At 36.3% G+C, this 23,665-nt stretch overlaps 1 protein-coding gene and 2 pseudogenes across 1 annotated transcript; all 3 read left to right on the forward strand.

Moving 5' to 3' along the window:
- Nucleotides 1-16: 16 nt before the first annotated feature.
- LOC114400123 lies at nucleotides 17-8,927 on the forward strand. The gene is made up of 13 exons (XM_028362410.1): nucleotides 17-2,063; nucleotides 2,175-2,546; nucleotides 2,688-2,927; nucleotides 3,023-3,152; nucleotides 3,420-3,572; nucleotides 3,708-3,943; nucleotides 4,055-4,124; nucleotides 5,172-5,378; nucleotides 5,597-5,829; nucleotides 6,903-6,981; nucleotides 7,119-7,259; nucleotides 8,047-8,357; nucleotides 8,460-8,927. The coding sequence occupies exons 1-12, from the start codon at nucleotides 289-291 to the stop codon at nucleotides 8,251-8,253; spliced, it is 3,843 nt and encodes a 1,280-aa protein (XP_028218211.1). The 5' UTR covers nucleotides 17-288; the 3' UTR covers nucleotides 8,254-8,357; nucleotides 8,460-8,927.
- Nucleotides 8,928-12,232: 3,305 nt separating this feature from the next.
- Nucleotides 12,233-17,626, forward strand: LOC114399719 (annotated as a pseudogene).
- Nucleotides 17,627-21,093: 3,467 nt separating this feature from the next.
- LOC114399704 lies at nucleotides 21,094-23,402 on the forward strand (annotated as a pseudogene).
- The last annotated feature ends 263 nt before the right edge of the window (nucleotides 23,403-23,665 follow it).

A 23,665-nucleotide genomic window follows, 5' to 3' on the forward strand; every position in this document is an offset into this window, starting at 1 on the left:
AGCTTTCAATGGTTAAATACGTTGGTCCCACACTGGTTGACACTCCCAACCTCCCATTACAAAGTCTCCGGCGTTATTCAAAATCTTCACGTTAGTAACTCATCCTTCAGAGTTACATTTCAGAAGCTATATATATAAAATCTAATGACAAACCATAAGTCTAAATCATTAATCATTTAATAATATTTAGCCCAAACAGTTTTCATCACCTTGCAGAGGAGTGTGGGAATTTGAACTCTCTAACCCGTTGGAAGTAACCATTTTTTCAAAACCCTACTCCTCCCCCAAATGTCGTCATCCGCGGCGGTGCATCTCCAATCTCCGATAAACCATTCCTCCGACGCGCCGCCGCCGCATTCTCCGTTCCTCTATTTCAATGCCGACTGCTTAAACCCTTCCGCCGCCGCCGCTGCCTCCGCCGCGCGCACGAGGTCGAGGCCGAGGCTCGCCAAGCTGAGGAAGCAGTCCGCGTCGCAGCAGGCTAGGTCCTGGAGCAGAACCTCCGCCACCGGCCACGACAGCTCCGGCGCCTGCGCTGGCTTCAATCCGTTTCGCTCCGATCAGGTAACTACCGGTAATGTTAATAATAGTGGAGTAGAGAGTGGTTCCGATGGTTTTGTGTTTGCGGCTGGGAAGGGCGGTTCTGATTCCGCTAGGGATTTGAAGGGGCCGAGTGAGGGAGAAATTGGGAAGAGTGGTGGTGTGGAATTTGTGTTTAGTGCTAAAAAACGGAGTGAGGATGAATTGAAAAAGAAAAATGAAAATGTTGCAGAGGCGGTTTCTGGTGAGGGAAGGAAGGTGGTGTTGAATTCGGAGGGGGAGCAGGGGGAATCGAACACTAGGGAGTTAGTTTTTGGTGCTTGTAGAAACAATTTGGATTCTGGTTTGAATACAGAAAAGGGGGAATCTGGTGTGCCTGTGGGGGATCCGGGGTTTGATAATGGCGGGGTGAGGGAATGTAAGACTGAATTGGAGTGTGGAAAGCGTGATTGCAGTGCTAATAATGTGGAGAAGCCGGAGCATGTTGGTAGTGTGTGGAATTCAGATTGTGGAATGGGTGCTTTTGGTGTTAAGATGGGAGGGAACGGTAATAGTGATGCAGGTGCTGATCGGTGTGATCATTTGGGTGATGAGTGCGAGAGTCGATATGACAGTCTTAATGGTATTGCTGCTACTTATTGTGATGTGCCAGTGCGTAATTTATCAGATGGGATGGAGAAACTGAACATCAAACATTCTGAGGGTGCTGATATTGCCAGAGATTCGGCGAATTCACATGGAAATGGTAGTGCTGGTTTTGTGTTTGGAGCAAGTGACAAGGTTTTTGGCTATTCTAGTGTTAGTTCAAGAACTGATGCTGATGGTCAGCAGTCTTGTGCTCAGGCTACTTATGAGAATATTGGTGGGCAATTTGCCAAAGTGGGTGCATTAAATGGTGTTCAAAATCGAACTGCTTGTGGTGTAGCCCGTGGTTCTGCAGGAATACATTGCTCTAAGCCATCCACTTGTCAGGAAGGCACCAGAGATTTCCAGTGTGGCAAAATTCCAGAATGTAATGTGTCTGAAGATTTAAAAGTGAATGAAGCTGCAGCATCGTTTTCCTTTTCACCATTTGGTTTTGATTCCCATCCAAATAATCATGCTTCCATGGGCCATTCCTCAAGTGCAGATAATGATAAGGACAGAAATTGTTTTGCAAGTACTCCAGAGGCTTCCAAAGAGTCTTTTGCGGACTTCAAACCCCCAACATGGGATCCTTCTTGTTTCAAAGAAAATTTATTTCCCAAGTTAAATAAAAAAGTGGAATCCACACCGAAGGGCCGATCTTGTAAGGAAAAAGGGTCAAAATGTATGAGGAAAAAAATGAAGCCGCATTCTGTAAATAAGAAACAGTCAGGGCTATACCATTTGTCGAAGGAAAATGGTTCACAGAAAACCCCTGATTCTTCTGGTATCCACTCACCCATGGATTTTTCTCCCTATCAGGAAACAACAGCAAGTGATCGTGTGAAAGCTTCTGAAAAATTAAATGATCTGCATTCAACAATGCCTACTGATCGAAGGTATGTAGATCCAGATAATAACAAGTTATTGTCATGTAATGGAAGTTCTGTTGATGATTTTTTTCTTTCTGAGATAGTCTGACCTAATTTGAAAACCTATCAATTCTGCAGTGGTAGTGCAGCAGGTGCTTCAGCAGATGCTGGGTTTGACTTCATCCCAAACACTGAAAAGCAAAAGGATGATGTATTTCGTTTTGTTCATGGTGTGAATGATTCAAAGGGGAAAGGTTTTGCATTTTCTGCTTCATCATCTGTGGATGGTACTCCTTCATTAAAGCGTCAACAGAAGAAGAAATTTAGGAGAAAAATGGGATGCAACTCTTTTGTTAACTCTCCTCGTGTGAATGGAAACTTTGTATCTTCTGTACAATTTTCTCCACATAACCCTGCCAACATGTCATCACATTCTGATTTACAATTCAAGGAAGGGGATGTTGCATCATTGGATACAATTCCAGCAGCCTGTGACACATGGAGACTCAGGTGCCGATCATAAAAGAAATCAGCTCTTTCATAGTTTCACATATATTTTAATAGTGTTTTGATATTTGTTGTGCTGATTTCTGTTAGATATTCCTGAAATTTGCATTCTTTATTTATATGTGAAATCATGATTATATATAGGGGGAACCAAGCTCATAAAGATGGGGATCTTTCTAAAGCGGAGGACCTTTACTCTCGAGGAATAAATTCTGTCCCTTCAAGTGAAAGATCAGGATGCTGGGCTAAGCCTCTTTTACTATGCTATAGTAACCGCGCAGCAACACGAATGAGTCTTGGAAGGATCAGAGAAGCTCTAGAGGATTGCATGATGGCTACAGCTCTGGACCCCACCTTTATGAAAGTACAGATGAGAACTGCTAAGTAAGGGTTTTGTTTGTTATTCTTTTAGATCACAAAATATAGATGTTTTTAGTTTCTCTCCCCCTCAAGTAATGAAATATGATTTTCCTCTCCAGCTGCCACCTTTTGCTAGGGGAAGTAGAAACTGCTCATCAGTGTTTTAATAAGTGCATGGAATCAGGTAGTGTTGTTTGTTTGGATCGAAGGGTTATAGTTGAAGCAGCTGAAGGTTTACAGAAGGCTCAGGTATTTCAATGATTTTCTTTTATGTGGATGGCACAATTTTGATAACTTAATTTTGATGCAGTTTATTTATATACTGCCAATTTGTGTGTCAATGACTGTTTTTTTTTTTGAACTTGTATTAATATCATTATCAGTCTTATATTACTACTTTAGCTATTAGTCTTTCAAGGGGCAATTAATCTTCAATTCTGCTATTCTACCTTGGTTCACTTGTGATGTGTGCATGCTTTTATAAGATGTCTAATAAATATTACTACGTTTTAACAGGAAGTGGTCAAGTGTATAAATTATGCTGCTGAGCTATTAAAAGAGAGGACTTCTGATGCAGCTGCTACTGCTTTAGAACTAGTTTCTAAGGCATTGTCAATAAGTTTATACTCAGAAAAATTGCTTCTAATGAAAGCAGAGGCTCTATGTTTGGTATTTTCTATTCCAATTATTTGCTCCACTCATCTTTATGCATTTTTATTCTTTTTTGTTGTTGTTGTTGTTTTGCTTAATTAATTTGGATTAGGGAGAATAAAAGGTGCTTTTTATTATTGTAATGTCTTGCAGCTACAAAAGTATGATGCAGCAATTCAGCTTTGTGAACAGAGTCAGCATCTTGCAGAAACGAATTTTGTCTTGTCAAACAATACAGAGAATTCTGATAGTTCCTTATGTGATAGTTACTCAAGTGTAAAATTGTGGAGGTGGTCATTGAAATCCAAGTGTTACTTTTGTTTGGGAAGGCTTGAAGCATCACTTAATGTTCTTGAGAAATTACAGCAAGTTGTGTCTATCACTGACAAGTAATTCAATTGATTACTGAGCAAGGATAATTTTTCATTTTCCATTTCAATCAAGATAAATTTTCTTTTTTCAACAGCTAGGGATGCCTTACGATCAATTCAATTATGCAGGTGTGTTGTCAATAACATTGAAGACTTGCTGACATTAGCTTCTACAATACGGGAACTTCTGAAGGACAAGGTAATTTCAAAATGCCCTTTTTCCTGCCTGAAACCTGATGATAATTATTAAATCATCTTGACCATCATTAGATTTAGTTGCATAATGTTGTAAATTTGTAATTAATTTAGGGCATAATTTCCCCCTATAATTAGGACTGGTTTAGGGCAGATTGATTACCAGAATACCAGTGATATTTTGGAAGATTTATTTCCCTATTATCTGTTATTCTTGCCTATTTAGGAAGCCTCGGGATTGCATTCTAAAGCAAGCAATGATATTCAGATTTTCTACATGGTATTAGAGCCTATCCTAGATTGATTAATGGGTCACTATATTATCCACACACTAAGCCTAATGGTGTTGGGCGTGAAGAGGTGTATTAGGAAAAAATAAAGTCCCACATCGACTAGTGATAGGTCCAATATAGTGTATATACTATATATAAATGGGGGGTAACCCTCACCTCAAAGTCGGTTTTCTAGGATTGGGTTAGGCCCAAAAGCTCATATTCTATGATTCTAAGATGGTACCAAAGCTCCCAGTCTTGGGGTCTCGCTTCCCCAGAAAAACTCAAATTTAAGATGGTACCAAAGCCTATCCTATATCGATTAACAGACCACCAACCACGTTAACCATGCACCAAGCTTAATAGTGCTTGGTGTGAGGGGGTGTATTAGGAAAAAATTCAAGTCCCACATCGACTAGTGATTAGGCCAAAATAGTGTTTATAAGTTGGGGACAACTCTCAGCTTAAAAAAGTCGATTTTGTAGGATTGAGTTAGGCCATAATAAAAATTCTAAGACATAGTATTCCGTGTATGAATTAATCTATGACCTATGAGCTAGGAAACATGGATATGACATGATGATATGATATTTGTTTCAGTGTTCTTTTTTGAAATTATTATTGACTAATTGTTAATTCCTGAATCCTGTTTTATACAAGAGAATAAGCTGGATAGCTTCTTTTTGTTTATTTGAAAGATTCTCATATATTGTAGTTTAGTATCATTTGGTATTATGCATATTAATGTTATTGATCTTTATTATTCTTCTTAACAACAGAGAGAAGGAAATGAAAACTTTAAATCGGGAAAGTATATGGAAGCTGTAGAGAATTACACTTCTGCTTTATCATGCAATATAAAATCACGTCCTTTTATGGCGATTTGTTTCTGCAACCGTGCTGCAGCTCATCAAGCTTTGGGCCAAATTGCTGATGCCATTGCGGACTGCAGTGTGGCTATTGCCCTTGATGGAAATTATGCAAAGGTATGCTTCTCTGAAGTCATTTCAATTAGGTGAATTCATGAGTTCATATTTGAATTTTCTTCCGAAATGGCTTAACCTATTAAAATATGAGGAGTGATATGGATTACAGACAGGAACTTCATTTGAATTGAGCAGTTTTTTGAAATATGATGGCTTTTTGTTTGACTCTAATTTTGCTAAAGGAGGGGTGTTGGAATCTCATTGATCTCATCTTGTAGGCAATTTCAAGAAGAGCCACCTTGTATGAGATGGTTAGAGATTATGAACAAGCAGCTTGTGACCTCAAGAGACTTATAGCTGTTCTTGAAACTCAATCCAATGAAAGAGCCAAACAATCTGACTCGCCCAGTGGATCTAATGCTGTGAAAGAATTAAGGCAAGCTCATCAACGTCTGCTTTCAGTGGAAGATCAAGCCAAAAAGGGAACACCCTTGGATGTTTACCTCATTTTGTAAGTTCTTTATTCAATTGGGGAGTTACCTATCCTAAATTTTTTCCAGTGCAAGTGTATAACTCAAACGAAATTGTGTTATGAGGAAAAAAATTATACATTATAAGGAAACCTTTTCACTGGGTTTCAAGGTCGCTATTGTCAGAATTGTTCTCATTGTACACAGGTAGCATCTCCAAAAACTTGATTCCAACCATTTGTTTGGAAATTGAGATCATAGCTAGGATTGGGAAGGGGGCAGAAGATAGGAAATTGCAAGATTGTAACATAGATTGTAAGATCCTAGCCAAAATGCAAAATTATACATATGCATAAAAAATAACTGATAACAAAAATAACATCTAAATCACAATATTGAACTAAACTAGTAAACATAAATTGAAAATTCATACCCATAAGTTCTCACATACAAGTGGTAATAAGTACTGAAAGTGGCTTGAGTCAGAACCCAAGCAATAGACCTGAATGCAGTTGCAGATGGCAGAAATCAGCACACAAGGCAGAGCACAGATGGCCGAAGTCAGAATCCAAGGTAGAGACAAGAATGCAGGTGGCTGAAGTCAGAATGCGCATACAGAACGCAGAAAGTAGAAAGATGGGCCAAAGTTAGAACGTGCAAACAGAAAGCAGAGAGTAGAGAGAAAGAATAAGGAGTGAAGGAATAGGAGAGATTTGAGAATGAAAAGAGGGAGAGCAGGTACAAATAAGGAATCATAAGACTAGGTTTTTTCTTGCAAACCAGGTTGGGAAACCTAACCTGCAAACCAAGCTGCATAAGCCGAAATTGGCTCTCGAAAGATCCATGATCACTCTGATCATATCATAGACCATTTGTGTATTATAGATTGATGCATGTAACTGTAAAGTATCTAGTTACCCAAGGAACAACCTTTCCATTTGTTTATTTATTTGGCAATGGTTAATTAAAAATATGTTCCCATTATATTGTCACTTTGTCTTAGAATACGGATACATGTTCAATTGTGCATTGAACTCCCTAGTTTTCCATTACTGATAGTTGCTATTTCAGAGTTTCCAAATCTAAATTCCATTCTTTACAATGTCAATATCAGAGGAATCAAATCAGCTGATACAGCAACAGATATCAAGAAGGCATACCACAAGGCAGCTCTCAGACATCATCCAGACAAGGTTAGAATCTTTTGTGCCTGCATTATAGTTATCTTAGTATGAGCTTTGGGTATAAAGACGAGCCACCATCATTTTTAGCTTTCAAAACTTTTGTACTCAGGAAACTTTATTTTATCTGTTTTTTGGTTTGAATCTAGGCTGGTCAGTTGTTGGCTAGAAGCGAAGTTGGAGATGAAGGCCAACTTTGGAAGGAAATTTCACAGGAGGTGTACAAGGATGCTGATAAGCTTTTCAAAATGATTGGAGAAGCGTATGCCGTGCTTTCAGACCCAGCCAAGGTTATACACATGATTTTTCTGCTAGTTAAAGAATCTGAATTCGTTATTAAGTATAGTCTGAGAATACAAGCTGAGCTGGGTGGGCAAGAGAGAGATAGTTGACAAATAATGATTGAATATATGCATGGCTTAATGTACTATCTTCCTAGCATTAACATGCGCTATTAAAATGCTCAAGTTCACTCCTGTCTTAAAACACTTATTTTCAAGCTGGAGCAAACATATTATATGCTGCTAGCCTTTTGCAAACAGAGCTAACAAGTAGTCAGTTAGTAGTTTTATGAACTTAGAGGTATACTAATTTTCTTATCTAATGTAACCAATAGGATTAATTTTTGCAAAATCTGTTTTGATCCTCTCACAAAAGAGTGAGTATGAAGTAATATGACATTGCCTATTATTTTACACACCTTCCTCCGTCTAATGGCACCATACCCAATACTTGATTCTATCATGATAATAGAGATCAAACCCTATAGACACCTGTGTGATAATCAGAACATATAAACCACATGCAATTTAAGTTATGATTGACAGTTAATGTTGTCTGTAAGACATGATTGGCCTCAGTAATTGAGAAATATGCCCATGGCTCCATCTGTTGGGAAAACATAAATTTTGTATGAGACTACTACAGAGTGTTTTCTCCTTTGTTTCCATTTTCCTGTTTTGGTTGTGGAGGAAGTTTTTCAAAGTTATAAAACTAGTTCAAGTTCCATAATTTTCATCGAGGGTTTATTTTTTGTGATATAAAAAACTGATGAGCTTCTACTTTTATTGATATCAGCGCTCGGAGTATGATTTGGAAGAGGAGATAAGGGAAGCTTCTAAATTATGTAACAGAGGTGGGGCAAGCAGTAGATCTTCAAATCCTTATGGGTGTGGAAGACCGTTTGGCTTTGATAGTTACAAATCTCCCTCTGACAGAACTTCTAACAGACGAAATGGACGGGATCATTGGAAGACCCATGGACATTCATATTCTCGATGGTAAGAGGATACTCATGTCATGGGCATCAAGATTCTTTTGTCTGGTGAAAGTGACCTTCTTTCTCACTCATGATGGTATGAAAAAGATGATTAAATTTGCTTTTGCAGGTAATTTATGACTCTTTTTTGTACTTAATCAGGTTGAAAAAAAGTGACTGAGGCCTTTACTAATATATCTTTTTTTTTTTAATTTCTTTTGGTGTGACTCAGGCCATGATTGAGTATTTTTTTGGGTCTGACACGGGCCATTACTCAAATAAGATTGTAAGTAGATTTTGCAAGCATGCCATAGCCATATATGCAAAGATGTATTCCTTTAAGTAGCCAAGGACTTGAGCTTGGGAAATGAGGCAAGAACAGGCCCCGCTAACAGTGATGTATGTGCTTCACCAACTTAAATGTTAACAAAGCATTGATGCTATACTAATGTGCCCTAATCCCATACTTTTCCAAAGGGATTGTTCATACAGAAAGTCAGGCAAACACAGCAAGGGAGACAATGCAGTTGTTGGACTTGCATACTTTCTCGAATGTAACTGGTGCTGTTGTAGTTATCTTGTATCAGTATTTTTTACCTGGATTGATCGAGAATCTTAATAGAAAGTGTGGTTCTGCCGATATAGAAAATATATTCTTTTGAATTGATTCAAATTACATATCCCTTTTCAAAGTTTAAAATTGCCTCTAATTTTTTCTCTTGGATTACAAATGAGTATGTATCTCTCGGTGGATAAGGATGGTGTAATGTGTATCTCTTCTATATTTTATATAGAATTTGGTCACTTCATGATTAGACAATGAACCTACATCCACATGATCAAGAACGTGTGTTCAAGTACTTACACGTGTACATTTAGAAGGTAAAAATTGATACAAGGTAAAATTGTTCTTTTGGTCCTTCACTTTAGTTTCAATTTCGTATTTAATATTCCAGTAATTTAATTCACTAATTGAGTCCTTTATTTTGGAAAAAAGTGCAATGTTGGTCTGTCGACATCACAATTGGACATTGATCGTTAAGTAGTAACGTTGATTGTCATGTGTCAACATCTGATAGGTACGTACAAAAACCCTAAAACCAATTTATTTTAAAATGCCTAACCCTAATTAATTATCTTTAATTCACAACCCCCAGATGCCCCCCTTTCTCTCTCACCGTTGCCAAATCTTCCACCACCCAATTCTTCACCGCCTCCAAACACGACACCTCTTCCTTCCACCGCCACCCCAACAAATCATCCATCGCTGCCTCCAAGAAACTCAAGGCCTTCCAATTGGAGCAGTTCCAGTCCTCCCGCAAGGCTCAAAGCAAGAAGGAACACTCCTTCAAATCCCTCTCCAAGTCCCTCTCTGTCTGGCTCAACTTCCTCCTCCAAAACCATACCTCCTCCGGCTGCCACCTCTCAGCCTCCAATGTCGCCCCTGCTCTCGCCACCAACGGCAAGCGACATGGCACTCCAGGAACCTCTGTTGTCGGCGTTGATTCCACTTGGCGAACTCCCAAGCGCCAAAGGAAGACCTGGTCCACTAAAAAAATTGCCGCCATTGCAGCAAAGGTTCCTGATTCCTCGTTTTCGCAACTCAGTGATTCTCTCAAGGGCGTGTGCAGTTTCGATGATTTCAAGCAGCGAATGAGGGTTTATCTCAACCTCACAGCATGTAAAGATATCTTCCATCAAATGAACTGTGTCACCAAGGTTTTGTTTTCTCTTCCATTTATTGCCATAAACTTCGCATCAAATTTGTATATAATTTTTGGTAGTGACTCCTTGGTGTTGAATGGTGATGTTGATTATGATCAAGATGTCGTGTTCTTGAAAATGGTCATTGACAAACTATTTTTTTCACATTAGGGATGTTGTGCAGCGGAGCACGTGGAGGCGGACGGAAGACAGGTGGCGCTTGGTGGATAGCGTTGTGGCGACGATAGAAACGGCGGTGGTGACAACGACGATGGGGGTTGGAGAAGCTGCGGCGAGAGAGAGATAGAGAGAGGAAGTGAGGGAAATTAGTTTTTTTGTTTTAAATAATTTTTAAAATAAATTAAATATAATTAATTAGGGTTAGAGATTTTTAAATAAATTGGTTTTAGGGTTTTTTTATGTGCCTATCAGACGTTAACACGTGGCGGTCAACGTTACTGTCTAACGGTCAACGTCCAATTGTGACGTTGTTTTTTTACAAAATAAAAGACCAAATTCGTGAATTAAATTACCAAGAGACTAAATACAAAATTAAAGCTAAAGCGGGGGACCAAAAGTGCAATTTTGCCTTTTAAAAATCAATCGGTTCAATCACTGACCCGATAATGGCATTATGTCATTGGTCGAATCGGTGAATTACTAGTTGATCTGCACGATCTGATATGTACTAGAAAAATATATAAATTTTATACTTGTCTTAAAATATTTAAAAATAATATCATAAATTAATATAATTTCATAACATAGATAATTAGATATTAAAATGTTAAAAAAACATCATTATTCAAGTTTAAATAAACAAGTAATAAAGATCACAAACATAAATAAATAACTAAATAAGTAAGTTTAACATATACTCCTATTGTACAATATCTAGTATAACGTCTATGTAATGTCCAATATTTTGTTGTTGGGACAAGTTCTTTAGTTAGTTTACATTTTTCCAATACATCTATTTCAACAATAATAATTATCCTGCTCACAATAAATTAGACAAACTAAAACATCAACTAACCTTGATATGAAAATAAATTCAATTTATAATCACAAGCAAAGCTGCCTCCCACCGAACAAAATAACACTCAACTAGTTCAAAATAATAAAAATTAACAAAAACACAATGAATTAACTTTCTCTTTTTATGAAACCCTACAACCATCACAAAAATAGTCACTCATATTTCAAAAATCTTTCTCTTGGCGCATTGAAATTCACAAGTCTTAAAAAAAAAACAAAATATAAATAATACAAGTTAAAATAATGACTATAATCAGAAAAAAAAAGGATAAGTAACCTAGTTCGGATTGATGGTCACTGACTTGACTGCAAATCCAACCGAGTCACTTCGGGTCAAATATAACTTTAAATTGGTTAGATTGACCAGATTTATCCGAGTCTTAAAACTTTAATATTGACAAGTATAACTCACTATACCATGATATAAAATGACATTATGTTTTTGAGGATTGAAATGAATATTGGCTAAAGAAATGTGTCCGTGCTCTTTACAGCTGGTCATTCATTTAAAAAAACTTTATTATTTATTAAATTGCTTCGTAATATTCCATTGATTGGCAAGAATTATGGATAGGTAGCCATAATTAAAAAAATATAAAATTCAAAAATGCACTTGGGTACATACAGCCTATGTGGCAAAATTACGAGTCAAAAGCCTGTTTTAATCATGCAGCTTCCCCCAATTCAAACGAAGCACAACCCTTTCCCTTTGCTCCTTTTCTCCGTATAAAATACCTTTTATATCCAGATTTTTTTTTGGTTATATAACGAATAAAGATCACTTAGCTTTTCTAATTTTTACTTTTTGAGTAAACTTCCGAACAACTCTAGAATAGGATACTAATCTACGCATTGGTCCAAATAAAGAAAAGAATGTCTTAGTTTTGGTTACAAGTTTTGTTATTATTATCATTTTTATATGATTAATTCAATAGGGAATCAGCTTTGAGAATAACGTGTCATCGTTTCTCAAGTATTATGTTTCCTTGCTGACCGAGAGATGCTTCTTTACGAGTTGATTTTTTATTTTTTATTTTTTTAGCTGATGTTATTTGAATTATTATTAAGTAACAGGTTCAAATTTCATCAATAGAAATTCATGTTAATATTTTATAAAATCCTAACCATTATAATATACAGTAGTGATGATAGTCATGAATTTACTCAATTAACCTTGATTCAACTCATAGATGCTTGCCTTCTTTCTTTGATCCAGGGTAGCAATAAAATTTCTTCTCTGCACATTGTTTGTCTCCATATTTTTCAAAAGAAAAAAAGAAACTCAACTCATACATTCCTTCTTCTCCCTTATACTTTTTCATCTTCCTTTGTTTGCAACGAACAATCAAGGATTTTGAAAAAGTAGTGTTGACGATTAGTGGGTGTTTTGTGTTCTTATCTCTGCTACGTGTTCTGATTCCTGATAAGATAACCATGGCCGAATCATTTATCTTCAGCATTGTGGAGTCACTCATTGCAAAGCTTGCTTCTCGGGCTTTCCAAGAAGCTTCTGAGGCACTAGACGTATACGATCATCTACGAGAGTTTGAAAAAACTCTCTCATTAGTCAAGGCAGTGCTGCTAGATGCTGAGCAAAAGCAGGAGCATAACCATGAGCTGCAGGAATGGCTGAGGCAGCTCAAAAGTGTCTTCTATGACACTGAAGATGTGCTCGATGAATTTGAGTGCCAAACACTGCGAAAGCAAGTGCTCAAAGCTCATGGTACCATCAAAGACGAGGTAAGCCACTTCTTTTCAAGTTCTAATCCACTTGTTTTTCGTTGCAAGATGGCTCAGAAAATCAAAGATGTCAGCAAGAGGCTAGACAAGGTTGCAGCTGATAGGCATAAGTTTGGTCTCCGAATAATTGATGTTGACACACGAGTTGTGCATAGGAGAGACATGAGTCGCATGACACACTCCCGTGTGAGTGACTCAGATGTGATAGGAAGGGAACATGATAAAGAAAAGATCATAGAGCTTTTGATGCCGCAGAATCCCAATGATGACGATAAAAGTCTCTCTGTTATCCCCATTGTCGGGATTGGAGGCATGGGAAAAACTACACTTGCAAAGTTTGTGTTTAATGATAAGAGGATAGACGGGTGTTTCACATTAAAGATGTGGGTGTGTGTTTCTGATGACTTTGACATTAACCAACTCATTATCAAAATCATCAATTCTGTGAATGTTGATGATGGTCCTCTTCGCCCACAGAATTTAGACATGGTCGATCTGGAGCAATTACAAAATCAATTGAGAAGTAAACTTGCCGGTACAAAATTCTTACTTGTCTTGGATGACGTATGGAATGATGACCGTGTTAAATGGGTTGAGCTGAGGAATTTAATACAAGTAGGGGGTGCTGCAGGAAGTAAAATTCTAGTGACTACACGTATTGATTCCATTGCTTCCATGATGGGGACTGTTACCTCTCACAAGTTACAAAGCCTTTCTCCCGAGAATTCATGGTCTCTTTTTGTCAAATGGGCATTTAAAGAAGGCGAAGAGGAAAAACATCCTCATTTGGTAAATATCGGAAAAGAAATTCTGAACAAATGCAAAGGGGTTCCATTGGCTGTGAGAACATTGGGGAGTTTACTGTTTTCAAAATTTGAGGCAAATGAATGGGAACATGTGAGAGACAATGAAATTTGGAATTTGCCACAAAATAAAGATGACATTTTACCTGCACTTAAATTAAGTTATGATTTCTTGCCCTCCTATTTGAGGCAATGTTTTGCATTGTTTTCGCTTTACCCAAAGGATTATCAATTTTTTAGTATTGAGGTAGCTAGGCTTTGGGGGGCACTTGGTCTCCTTGCATCACCTAGAAAGAATGAGACATCGGAAAATGTCGTGAAACAGTATCTGGATGAATTGCTGTCAAGATCTTTTCTTCAAGATTTTTTCGATGGTGGCACTTTTTACCGATTTAAAATTCATGATTTGGTGCATGATCTTGCTCTGTTTGTTGCAAAAGATGAGTGCCTAGTTATAAATTCCCACATTCAAAATATTCCTATGAATATTTGGCATCTGTCTTTTGCTGAATACAATTTTATTGGAAATTCATTATGTAACATCCCAATTTTTCGTAAATAAATTTAAAAAGCTTTTTAGTAATAAATAAATAAATAAATAAATATAGAGCAAATAATAGGTTGAGTACCCTAGGTATAAATAGTTATGTTAAGTCAGTTGCCTCCTTTTGGCCTCATTTTCGTTTTTCCCCTTCTCCTCTCAAAACCTTTTTTTTTTTTCGCAGCCCACCAAACCAATCTCAGAAAAACGATGATCTCGAACACGTTCACCGTTGGATCATCGTGAAATTTGAGTATCATGTTCGCAACACAATTCCGAGAATTCTCACCGTTGGGAATTTCGATATCATGTCTGAACTGAGAGAAAAACCCTTCGCATTGTAGCCTTTTTCTTTCCCGCAGAAACTCAGAGCTGTCTTGGTAAAACTATGATCCCGGTTTCCTTAACCGTTGGATTATTGTGAAATTTGGATATGTTGTTCGAAATTCAATTCCGCACGCTTCCACCGTTGGGATTTGCGAGATAATATTCGTGGAGGGAGAAAAAGGAATCGTATGAAGACAGTACAAGTGGAGGTTTCAATCTCTTCTCCGTCTCTCTGACGTTTGAGAATTCTATCGGAGCAGTCGGATGAATAATTGAAAGAATTTCCGGGAACCGCTAGAGGTGTTGCTATCGCTGGCTGAAGACACGTGAGCCCGCTTAGAGGTAAGGGATGAGTTATTCACAGTTGGGGATTAGTGAGAACATGTGTAGGGATCCTTAGAGGATTAAATTGGGATTTTATTTTGGGATGTTTGTTAAATTGCAATTTTTCCTTTATGATTATAAATAAAATATTGATGTCCTGATGAAAATTGCTTGATAAATTGTGTTCTTGATATTTGTATATTTGGACCTATGATTTGGATATAATTGTGTAATATTATTTGAGGGGTTTTAGTCCTCATGTTGTGATAGTCTTTTATATAAATTGTTATACTGAGACTATGAAATGATAATTCAAATTGTGAGTATGTGATGAATTGTAGAATAACATGTTACTTTGAGATTATAATATTGTTATTGAGATTGAGTATAAGTGTAAAGTTGAACATGTGTTAATTTGTGAGATACTTGTAAACATGTGATGGTGGATTGTGACACTATGAGATGTGAAATTGTGAATGAGTTCTAGTTGTGGATAAGTGTGTAGTTAACACTTGATGTGAAATTACTTGTGTTGTAAGCTATGAATTGTACAATACCCGACCAGCGTTATCTTGAGAAAAGCGTTGATGCGCAGTGTTAAAGAGAAAATGTAGGTTTCCTATTTAGGAACCAGTGTTAAATCGTAGCGCAATTGTGTTGAACGTGTTTAAAACACGAGTGTAAGGTCGTGGGTATTGTATAATTCATGAGCAGTGTCTGCATGTAAAAAAAATTATTTTAGGGGTTGGACCTGAATCAGGAGGGAGAGGCCCTGACGGACTCTTCGGAGTGTAGGCCTTGGGGGTCACCGGGTTTGAGTGCTCCTTTAAGCCTATGCTGATCTCATATGGTTGGAGCATTCTCGCAAAACATCGTGACCCTGACTGGTCTCCCTATGATCTTACTTAGTGAGAGTGACCTGACAAACCCATTGTGTGGTGTGTCTTGTTATGTACTCCTAAGCGCCCCAGGGTGGTTTTTCACTGACATGGTACCACATTGCATATAGAATTGAGTCTTAGCATAACTATTGCATATGCTTGCTAATTGATGTGTTATTATATCTTGATCGAAGTATGGGATTCTTGTGTAATGTGATTGATAATTGAAAAGTGAATTTTGAATGACGAAGTGGTGAAGTTACGTGAGCTATGTTTAAGCAAGTGGTATCTCATTTATATAATATGTATATTTAATTGTCTTGTTTCTCTATTAGCTAGGAATGTGATAACTCACTCCCTGTGTGTTGTTGTGTTTGGATCCTGTGATGATCTTGAACTTGTGTTCGGGGGAGCAGACGAATAGGTGGATGACTATGAAGAACCTCATGCTAGAGGACACGGGAACACCACGCTCTGATAGGATGTGACATTAGGATATAGGTTATATATTAATTGTATGAGACTTATATGACTTTCTTTGAGTCGAGATGACTTTATTATTTATTTGGACAAGTTTGAATATGATGTAGAAGAAAGTGAATGTGAGCCTTTTACCCATTTGAAAAGCTTGTATTTAAAAATGTTTTAAAAATACTTTTAATTAATATTTGAATTTTTATTCCTTTATTAATATATATGTGAGGGGTAGAGGGTGTCACACATTCACCTCAAAATCGGTAGGTGTGAGAACCATAATGTTTCCAAATGGTGCACAAGGAGCCAACGTTGAAGCTTTGCTAAATACCTGTGTGTCAAAGTTCAAATTATTGCGAGTTTTGGATTTAAGTTATTCAGCATGTGAGACTTTGCCATGTTCCATTGGTAAGTTGAAACACTTGAGATATTTCAGCATTGAGAATAATCGCATCATCAAGAGACTCCCCAATTCTATTTGCAAGCTCCAAAATTTGCAATTCTTGAATGTTTCGGGATGCAAGGAGCTGGAAGCATTGCCCAAAGGATTAAGAAAAATGATTAGTCTTGGGCATTTGGGGATAACTACAAAGCAACCTGTTTTGCCTTACAGTGAGATTACCAACTTGATCTTGCTTGCATATCTGTATATTGGATCAAGCCATAATATGGAGTCTATCTTTGGAGGGGTGAAGTTCCCTGCTCTTAAATCATTGCTTGTTGATGATTGTCATAGTCTGAAGTCTTTGCCACTGGATGTTACAAATTTTCCTGAATTAGAAACTCTGCTTGTTATAGATTGTGTTAATCTGGACTTGGATCTGTGGAAGGACCACCATGAAGAACAAAGCCCCATGTTGAAGTTAAAATGTGTTGCATTCAGGGGTTTACCACAGCTGGTGGCCTTACCTCAATGGCTTCAAGAAACTGCCAACTCCTTATAGACCTTGGTTATTTCAGACTGCGACAATCTTGAAATGCTTCCGGAGTGGCTGTCAACTCTGACTAATCTGAAAACACTTGCTATATCAGATTGTCCAAAGCTTATATCTCTCCCGGATAACATCCATCACCTCACCGCACTTGAACATTTGAATATCTATGGTTGCCCTGAATTATGCAAAAAATATCAGCCCCATGTCGGTGAGTTTTGGTCGAAAATATCACATATCAAAGACGTCTTCATTGAAGAACCAGAAAAGCTGGAGGAAGAAGAAGACGAATAGGAATGATTATTGTGTTGGATGTGATTCACTTATTGAAAATTGATTTTGGGTGAAGTTACCCTGGAGCTGCTTCTGAGTCATGGGAGAATCAATTCTCAGATTTCAATGTTGGATTTTTCGTGTTTGTCCTTCACTCTGTTCCATTGTCCATCAAGTTAATGCATGCGTGTCTTTTTTTCCACCGCCTATTTTATGGTGTGCTTATTATTTTGTTGTTGTTTTGATACTCATATATATTTACTGTGATCTCCACTGCCTGTGATTTTTATAGGGTTATTTTGCTGCGGAACGGCTATATTTGGTGTTGTTGTAGAACATTTTATAAGGTTATTTTGTTAACATTTTATTTCGTGCTGTTGGTTCATAATATCAGTGATATAATAATTACTTGGTTAGGACTAAAATATTATTTCTTTGTTCATAATGTTAGTTCTTTGCCCGTACGGCAAAAACAGTGGTTAATAAAATAAAAACAAAACAATTTGGTAACTAAGTAGCTAACCCTGTAATCACCGAGGCAATTGGGATATTACACACTGCCATTTTGGTAAATTATAATGCAAAAGACACCCACAAACAATTAATATTCATTTTGGTAATTTTACCTTCAAAATTAATTTTGATAGTTACTTTTCAAATTTCATTAAATTGTGAAAAATAATAGTATTTTTTCCCTCCTCTCCTTTCTCCGGAGCCCTTCTCTTCCATTTCCTACCACCATTATTATTCATACTGTTTATTTCCTTTAATTCTAAGGCTTTGTGTTATCTTCATTTTCCTTTCTATCACAATGCCTATTATATTCTTAGTACTTTTTTCATTCTCTTTTTTCCTTATCAACGAAGTCTCTTACATTAGTAATCACACTTAGACATTGAGTTTTAGGTATTATGACCTTCATCAGTGGTAGGGCCTGTTTTGTCTGCTTTTCTTTCCTAGTAATCGAGCCCTTGTCCAACTGACATCCTTCCAGCACCTACAACACTGGCAGAGTTACTTTTCCTTTTTCTGATATTCTCAGCTCTGTCCCTTTCCCTTAACCGAATTTGAGTGCTCCTTGTGTTTTTTCAATAACCTCCTTCCAAAGCTCCCAATCTTTACCTCATTCCTCATTCCAGTTACCTTGTTTGCTCTCATGGGAGATGCTTTCATCCATGTCCCATATGGTAAATCATCTAGATCAATTTCATTCGTATCTTCTTCCTTACAGTCACTCCTTCATCAAATGATCCAAGCATTTGCACAACAAACAAAGACTTCCCAATCTCTCATATTTGAACAAAATCTAGATATTGAGAAAATAGAAGTGTAAAGAATAAATGATCAACTTGAATTGATCTCAAAGTGATTCCCAATTAGTTCTTGCGAGGAAAATAGTGAAGTTGTGCAATTTTGAGGTTGTTCTCATCGTCCTATGTGCAATGTTGTCTGCGCTAGCTGTGAATAGCACATTAGTGAGTACTGTAATTAGTGAACCAATTAATTAAGTGAATCAAATATGAGCAGCAAATGAATTCATTACATAGATATAATAATGAATAAAACTAAAAATTTGCTGAAAATATAAAACTATACAAAATATGAGTTCAGAATGCCTAAAGTTTTATTTGGAAAAGGCTAATTGATATTATATATATATATATATATATATATATATATATATATAATAGAAATAATTAGACAGTAAAAGAGAGGATAACAGGATAACAATCCTAGAAGAAATACAAGAAGCAATCCTGATACGCACCACATCCCCACAATCACCATCAACTCAAAAAATCTTTCAAACATGCAGCTGGATTTGAAATTAATCCACTGCGCAAAAGAGAATTCCCAGGCCGGAAAATCCTTAAGCCTAGACTCCACTGCAAACAAAATATTGTCCATGACAACTCCAGAATGCCTAAATAAAAAGTAACAACTATATATACAAGATACACTTTGAGTTGGAATTTAAAAATTTATCATTTGATCAAATTGGTTTAAAATTTAAATCTGATCCAATCTGATACAATTTGGATTAGATTAATTTTAATCTTATTTTTATTTCTTTAGAGAAATTAAATATTGAACAAATGACGAGATATATAATTTTTTTACCGTATGTAATATGTATACTAAGCATTATAAAAAATAAACCTATAATACAATTTGTTCTCTATAATATATATTTTTTGTTTTAATTTCTTATAAAATGTTTTTTTTTTCAAAAGATCCTTGTAAAACTATCTTTTTGGTTACTGTCTTTGTCATTTAATTTATTTTAATATTTTTTTTCATTTTAATCCCCACAATGATAGGATTAAATATATATATTTTCTTATAATATACTTTTTTCCCCTTGTTTGGCCTTTAAATTTTTAATTTTCAAAATAATTCTTGAAAAATTCCTATTTTTAGATTTGGCTATTTGTTATTCTATTTTAGTTCTTGTAATATATACATTTTTTTAAAACTTAAGGGAAAATAAAATTGAAGTTCAAAATAAAATTTAAAAAAGTATCTAAAGTGTAAAAATAATTTCTGTTAACATCTAGATAGAAATTTAATTAAAAAATATAATAAATTAAATTAAGAAAAGAAAATTATGAAACAATCAGTGAATAATCCAGAGATTTTAAAATAATATTTTGGACATGAAAATATGTTTATAAATATATTTGAGGTATTTTGTGGAATTTTGTTGGCCTATTTAGAAATTTGCGTGTGTACTAATGGATAATTGATAGAGTTCAATTAAAAACACTAACTAATTTAGGCCAAAGAATAGTAAGAAAATTCAAGCAACAACCTTGACATGTTAGTTGTTAAACAGAAATGAATAAACCATAAAACATGAAGTAATAAAAGTACTGTTGTCTTAAAATGAATATAAAATTAACTCGTTTAATTAATTGCAGCGATGTATAGTATATATCAAATTTGCAGCACATTTAAGTGGTAGTGGAAACTTCATGTTGATGGGAGTTTTTTGATGGATACTTCTCATATGTATTGCGGCCATATGGCCTCACGGATAATGGGAGTTTTTCAACCGTTGATAATGTAGGTGATGCTTTCAAGGCGGCACTAATGGATTCTCTGTTGATATTGATAACTTTCACGCAAACTGTAAATAGTAAGTTTTGAAAGCTAATTACCATAAGCTAAAATATGATTTAGGTATACCATAAATAAATTAATAAATTTTATTCCTTAATAAAAAAAAGTTTACTTTAAATTCCTAATAAAATAAAACTTTAATTTTGTTTCTTGATATTTAATTTTAAATGAACAAAAATTTACTAAAATCTCAAATTAAAATTTATGGAATTTATCAGCAATTAGAACAAAATATTAAGAATTTAACAATAAAATATTTACATTATTAGAGATTTAATGTAATTCTTTTATTAAACATCTAAAATAAAACTCACTAATTTATGAAAATATAAAACATATTATTTTCCTTTGATTAAATTGATAAGTTCATGTGATGAATTTATTCTAGACATTAAGAGTTTAAGAAATTTTGTAAAATAAAAAAGAGTTTAAGAATGATTTTTTATAGGATATTGCTTATTAGAAATATAAATGAATCAAATATATATGTTGTGAAATGAAATTAATAGAAATTTTTGAATTAAGAATCATGTTTAGTTAAAAATTCACCTTAAAATATATTTGTTTGTCAATTACATGAACTGCAAAGGAAATTATTGCTCCTCGGGACAACCGTAACCATTGGCCACAAAAACTAGAGTTGATCAGTGACTACTTGTATTTTTTCTTCCAATCTCTGGTGTTGGAATTCCTGATAACACAAACCATGGCGGAATCATTTCTCTTCTGCATGGCTGAGTCTCTCATAAGAAAGCTTGCTTCTCATGCTTTCCAAGAAGCTTCTCGGGGTGGTGGGTTTGTACGACCATCTCCGAGACCTTAAAGAGACTCTCTCATATGTCAAGGAAGTGCTGCTAGATGCTGAGCAAAAGCAGGAGCATAACCATGAGCTTCGGGAATGGCTGAGGCAGCTCAAAAGTGTCTTCTATGATGCCCAAGATGTGTTGGATGAATTTGAATGCCAAACACTGCGAAAGCAAGTGCTCAAAGCTCATGGTACCATCAAAGACGAGGTAAGCCACTTCTTCTCAAGTTCTAATCCACTTGTTTTTCGTTCCAAGATGGCTCAACAAATCAAAGATGTCAGCAAGAGGCTAGACAAGGTTGCAGCTGATAGGCATAAGTTTGGTCTCCGAATAATTGATGTTGACACACGAGTTGTTCATAGGAGAGCCACGAGTCGCATGACACACTCCCGTGTGAGTGACTCAGATGTGATCGGAAGGGAACATGATAAAGAAAAGATCATAGAGCTTTTGATGCAGCAGAATCCCAATGATGACGATAAAAGTCTCTCTGTTATCCCCATTGTGGGGATTGGAGGCTTGGGAAAAACTACACTTGCAAAGTTTGTGTTTAATGATAAGAGGATAGATGAGTGTTTCTCATTGAAGATGTGGGTGTGTGTTTCTGATGACTTTGACATCAACCAACTCATTATCAAAATCATCAATTCTGCTAATGTTGCTGATGCTCCTCTTCGCCAACAGAATTTAAACATGGTCGATCTGGAGCAATCACAAAATCAATTGAGAAGCAAACTTGCCGGTCAAAAATTCTTACTTGTCTTGGATGACGTATGGAATGATGATCGTGTTAAATGGGTTGAGTTGAGGAATTTAATACAAGTAGGGGGTGCTGCAGGAAGTAAAATTCTAATGACCACACGTATTGATTCCATTGCTTCCATGATGGGGACTGTTACCTCTTACAAGTTACAAAGCCTTTCTCCGGAGAATTCATTGTCTCTTTTTGTCAAATGGGCATTTAAAGAAGACAAAGAGGAAAAACATCCTCATTTGGTAAATATGGGAAAAGAAATTGTGAACAAATGCAAAGGGGTTCCATTGGATGTGAGAACATTGGGGAGTTTACTATTTTCAAAGTTTGAGGCAAATGAGTGAGAATATGTGAGAGACAATGAAATTTGGAATTTGCCACAAAATAAAGATGACATCAAGAGACTCCCCGATTCTATTTACAAGCTCCAAAATTTGCAATTCGAGTGTTCTGGGATGCAAGGAGCTGGAAGCATTGCCCAAAGGATTAAGAAAAGTGATTAGTCTTCGGCATTTGGAGATAACTACAAAGCAACCTGTTTTGCCTTACAGTGAGATTACCAACTTGATCTTGCTTGCATATCTGTATATTGGATCAAGCCATAATATGGAGTCTATCTTTGGAGGGGTGAAGTTCCCTGCTTTTAAATCATTGCTTGTTGATGATTGTCATAGTCTGAAGTCTTTGCCACTGGATGTTACAAATTTTCCTGAATTAGAAACTCTGCTTGTTATAGATTGTGTTAATCTGGACTTGGATCTGTGGAAGGACCACCATGAAGAACAAAGCCTCATGTTGAAGTTAAAATGTGTTGCATTCAGGGGTTTACCACAGCTGGTGGCCTTACCTCAATGGCTTCAAGAAACTGCCAACTCCTTATAGACCTTGGTTATTTCAGACTGCGACAATCTTGAAATGCTTCCGGAGTTGCTGTCAACTCTGACTAATCTGAAAACACTTGCTATATCAGATTGTCCAAAGCTTATATCTCTCCCGGATAACATCCATCACCTCACCGCACTTGAAAGGTTGAGAATTGCCGGTTGTCCTGAACTATGTAGAAAATGCCAGCCCCATGTCGGTAAGTTTTGGTCCAAAATATCCCATATCAAACACGTCTTCATTGAAGAACCAGAAAAGCTGGAGGAAGAAGAAGACGAATAGGAATGATTTGCTGACACCTATAAGCGTTGAAGCTCCTTTGGCAACCCCTGGATGTGGATCAGGAATGGCCAAACGTGAAAAAAGGGGAGACCATGATGTTTGATTTATTGTGTTGGACGTGATTCACGTATTGAAAATCGATTTTGGGTGAAGTTACCCTGGAGCTGCTTCTGCGTCATGGGAGAATCAATTCTCAGATTTCAATGTTGGATTTTTCGTTTTTGTCCATCTCTCTGTTCCATTGTCCATTAAGTTAATGGATGCGTGTGTTTTTTTTCCACCGCCTATTTTATGTTGTGCTTATTATTTTGTTGTTGTTTTGATACTCGTATATTAGAGGTGGGAATAGGCCAGGCCGGCCTACAGAGGCTTACGACCTGACCTATATAAAGTCTGATCTGGATTGACCTATTTAAAGGCTAGGCTCAAGTTTTTTTAAAAGTTTATTTAATTAAATAGGACAGGCTTAAGCTTATTAAAAAACCTTATAAACCTAATAGGCTGGCATATATATATATATATATATATATATATATATATATATATATATATTA

The sequence above is a fragment of the Glycine soja genome, chromosome 19 (genome assembly GCF_004193775.1).
Source record: "Glycine soja cultivar W05 chromosome 19, ASM419377v2, whole genome shotgun sequence".
Lineage (NCBI taxonomy): Eukaryota > Viridiplantae > Streptophyta > Magnoliopsida > Fabales > Fabaceae > Glycine > Glycine soja.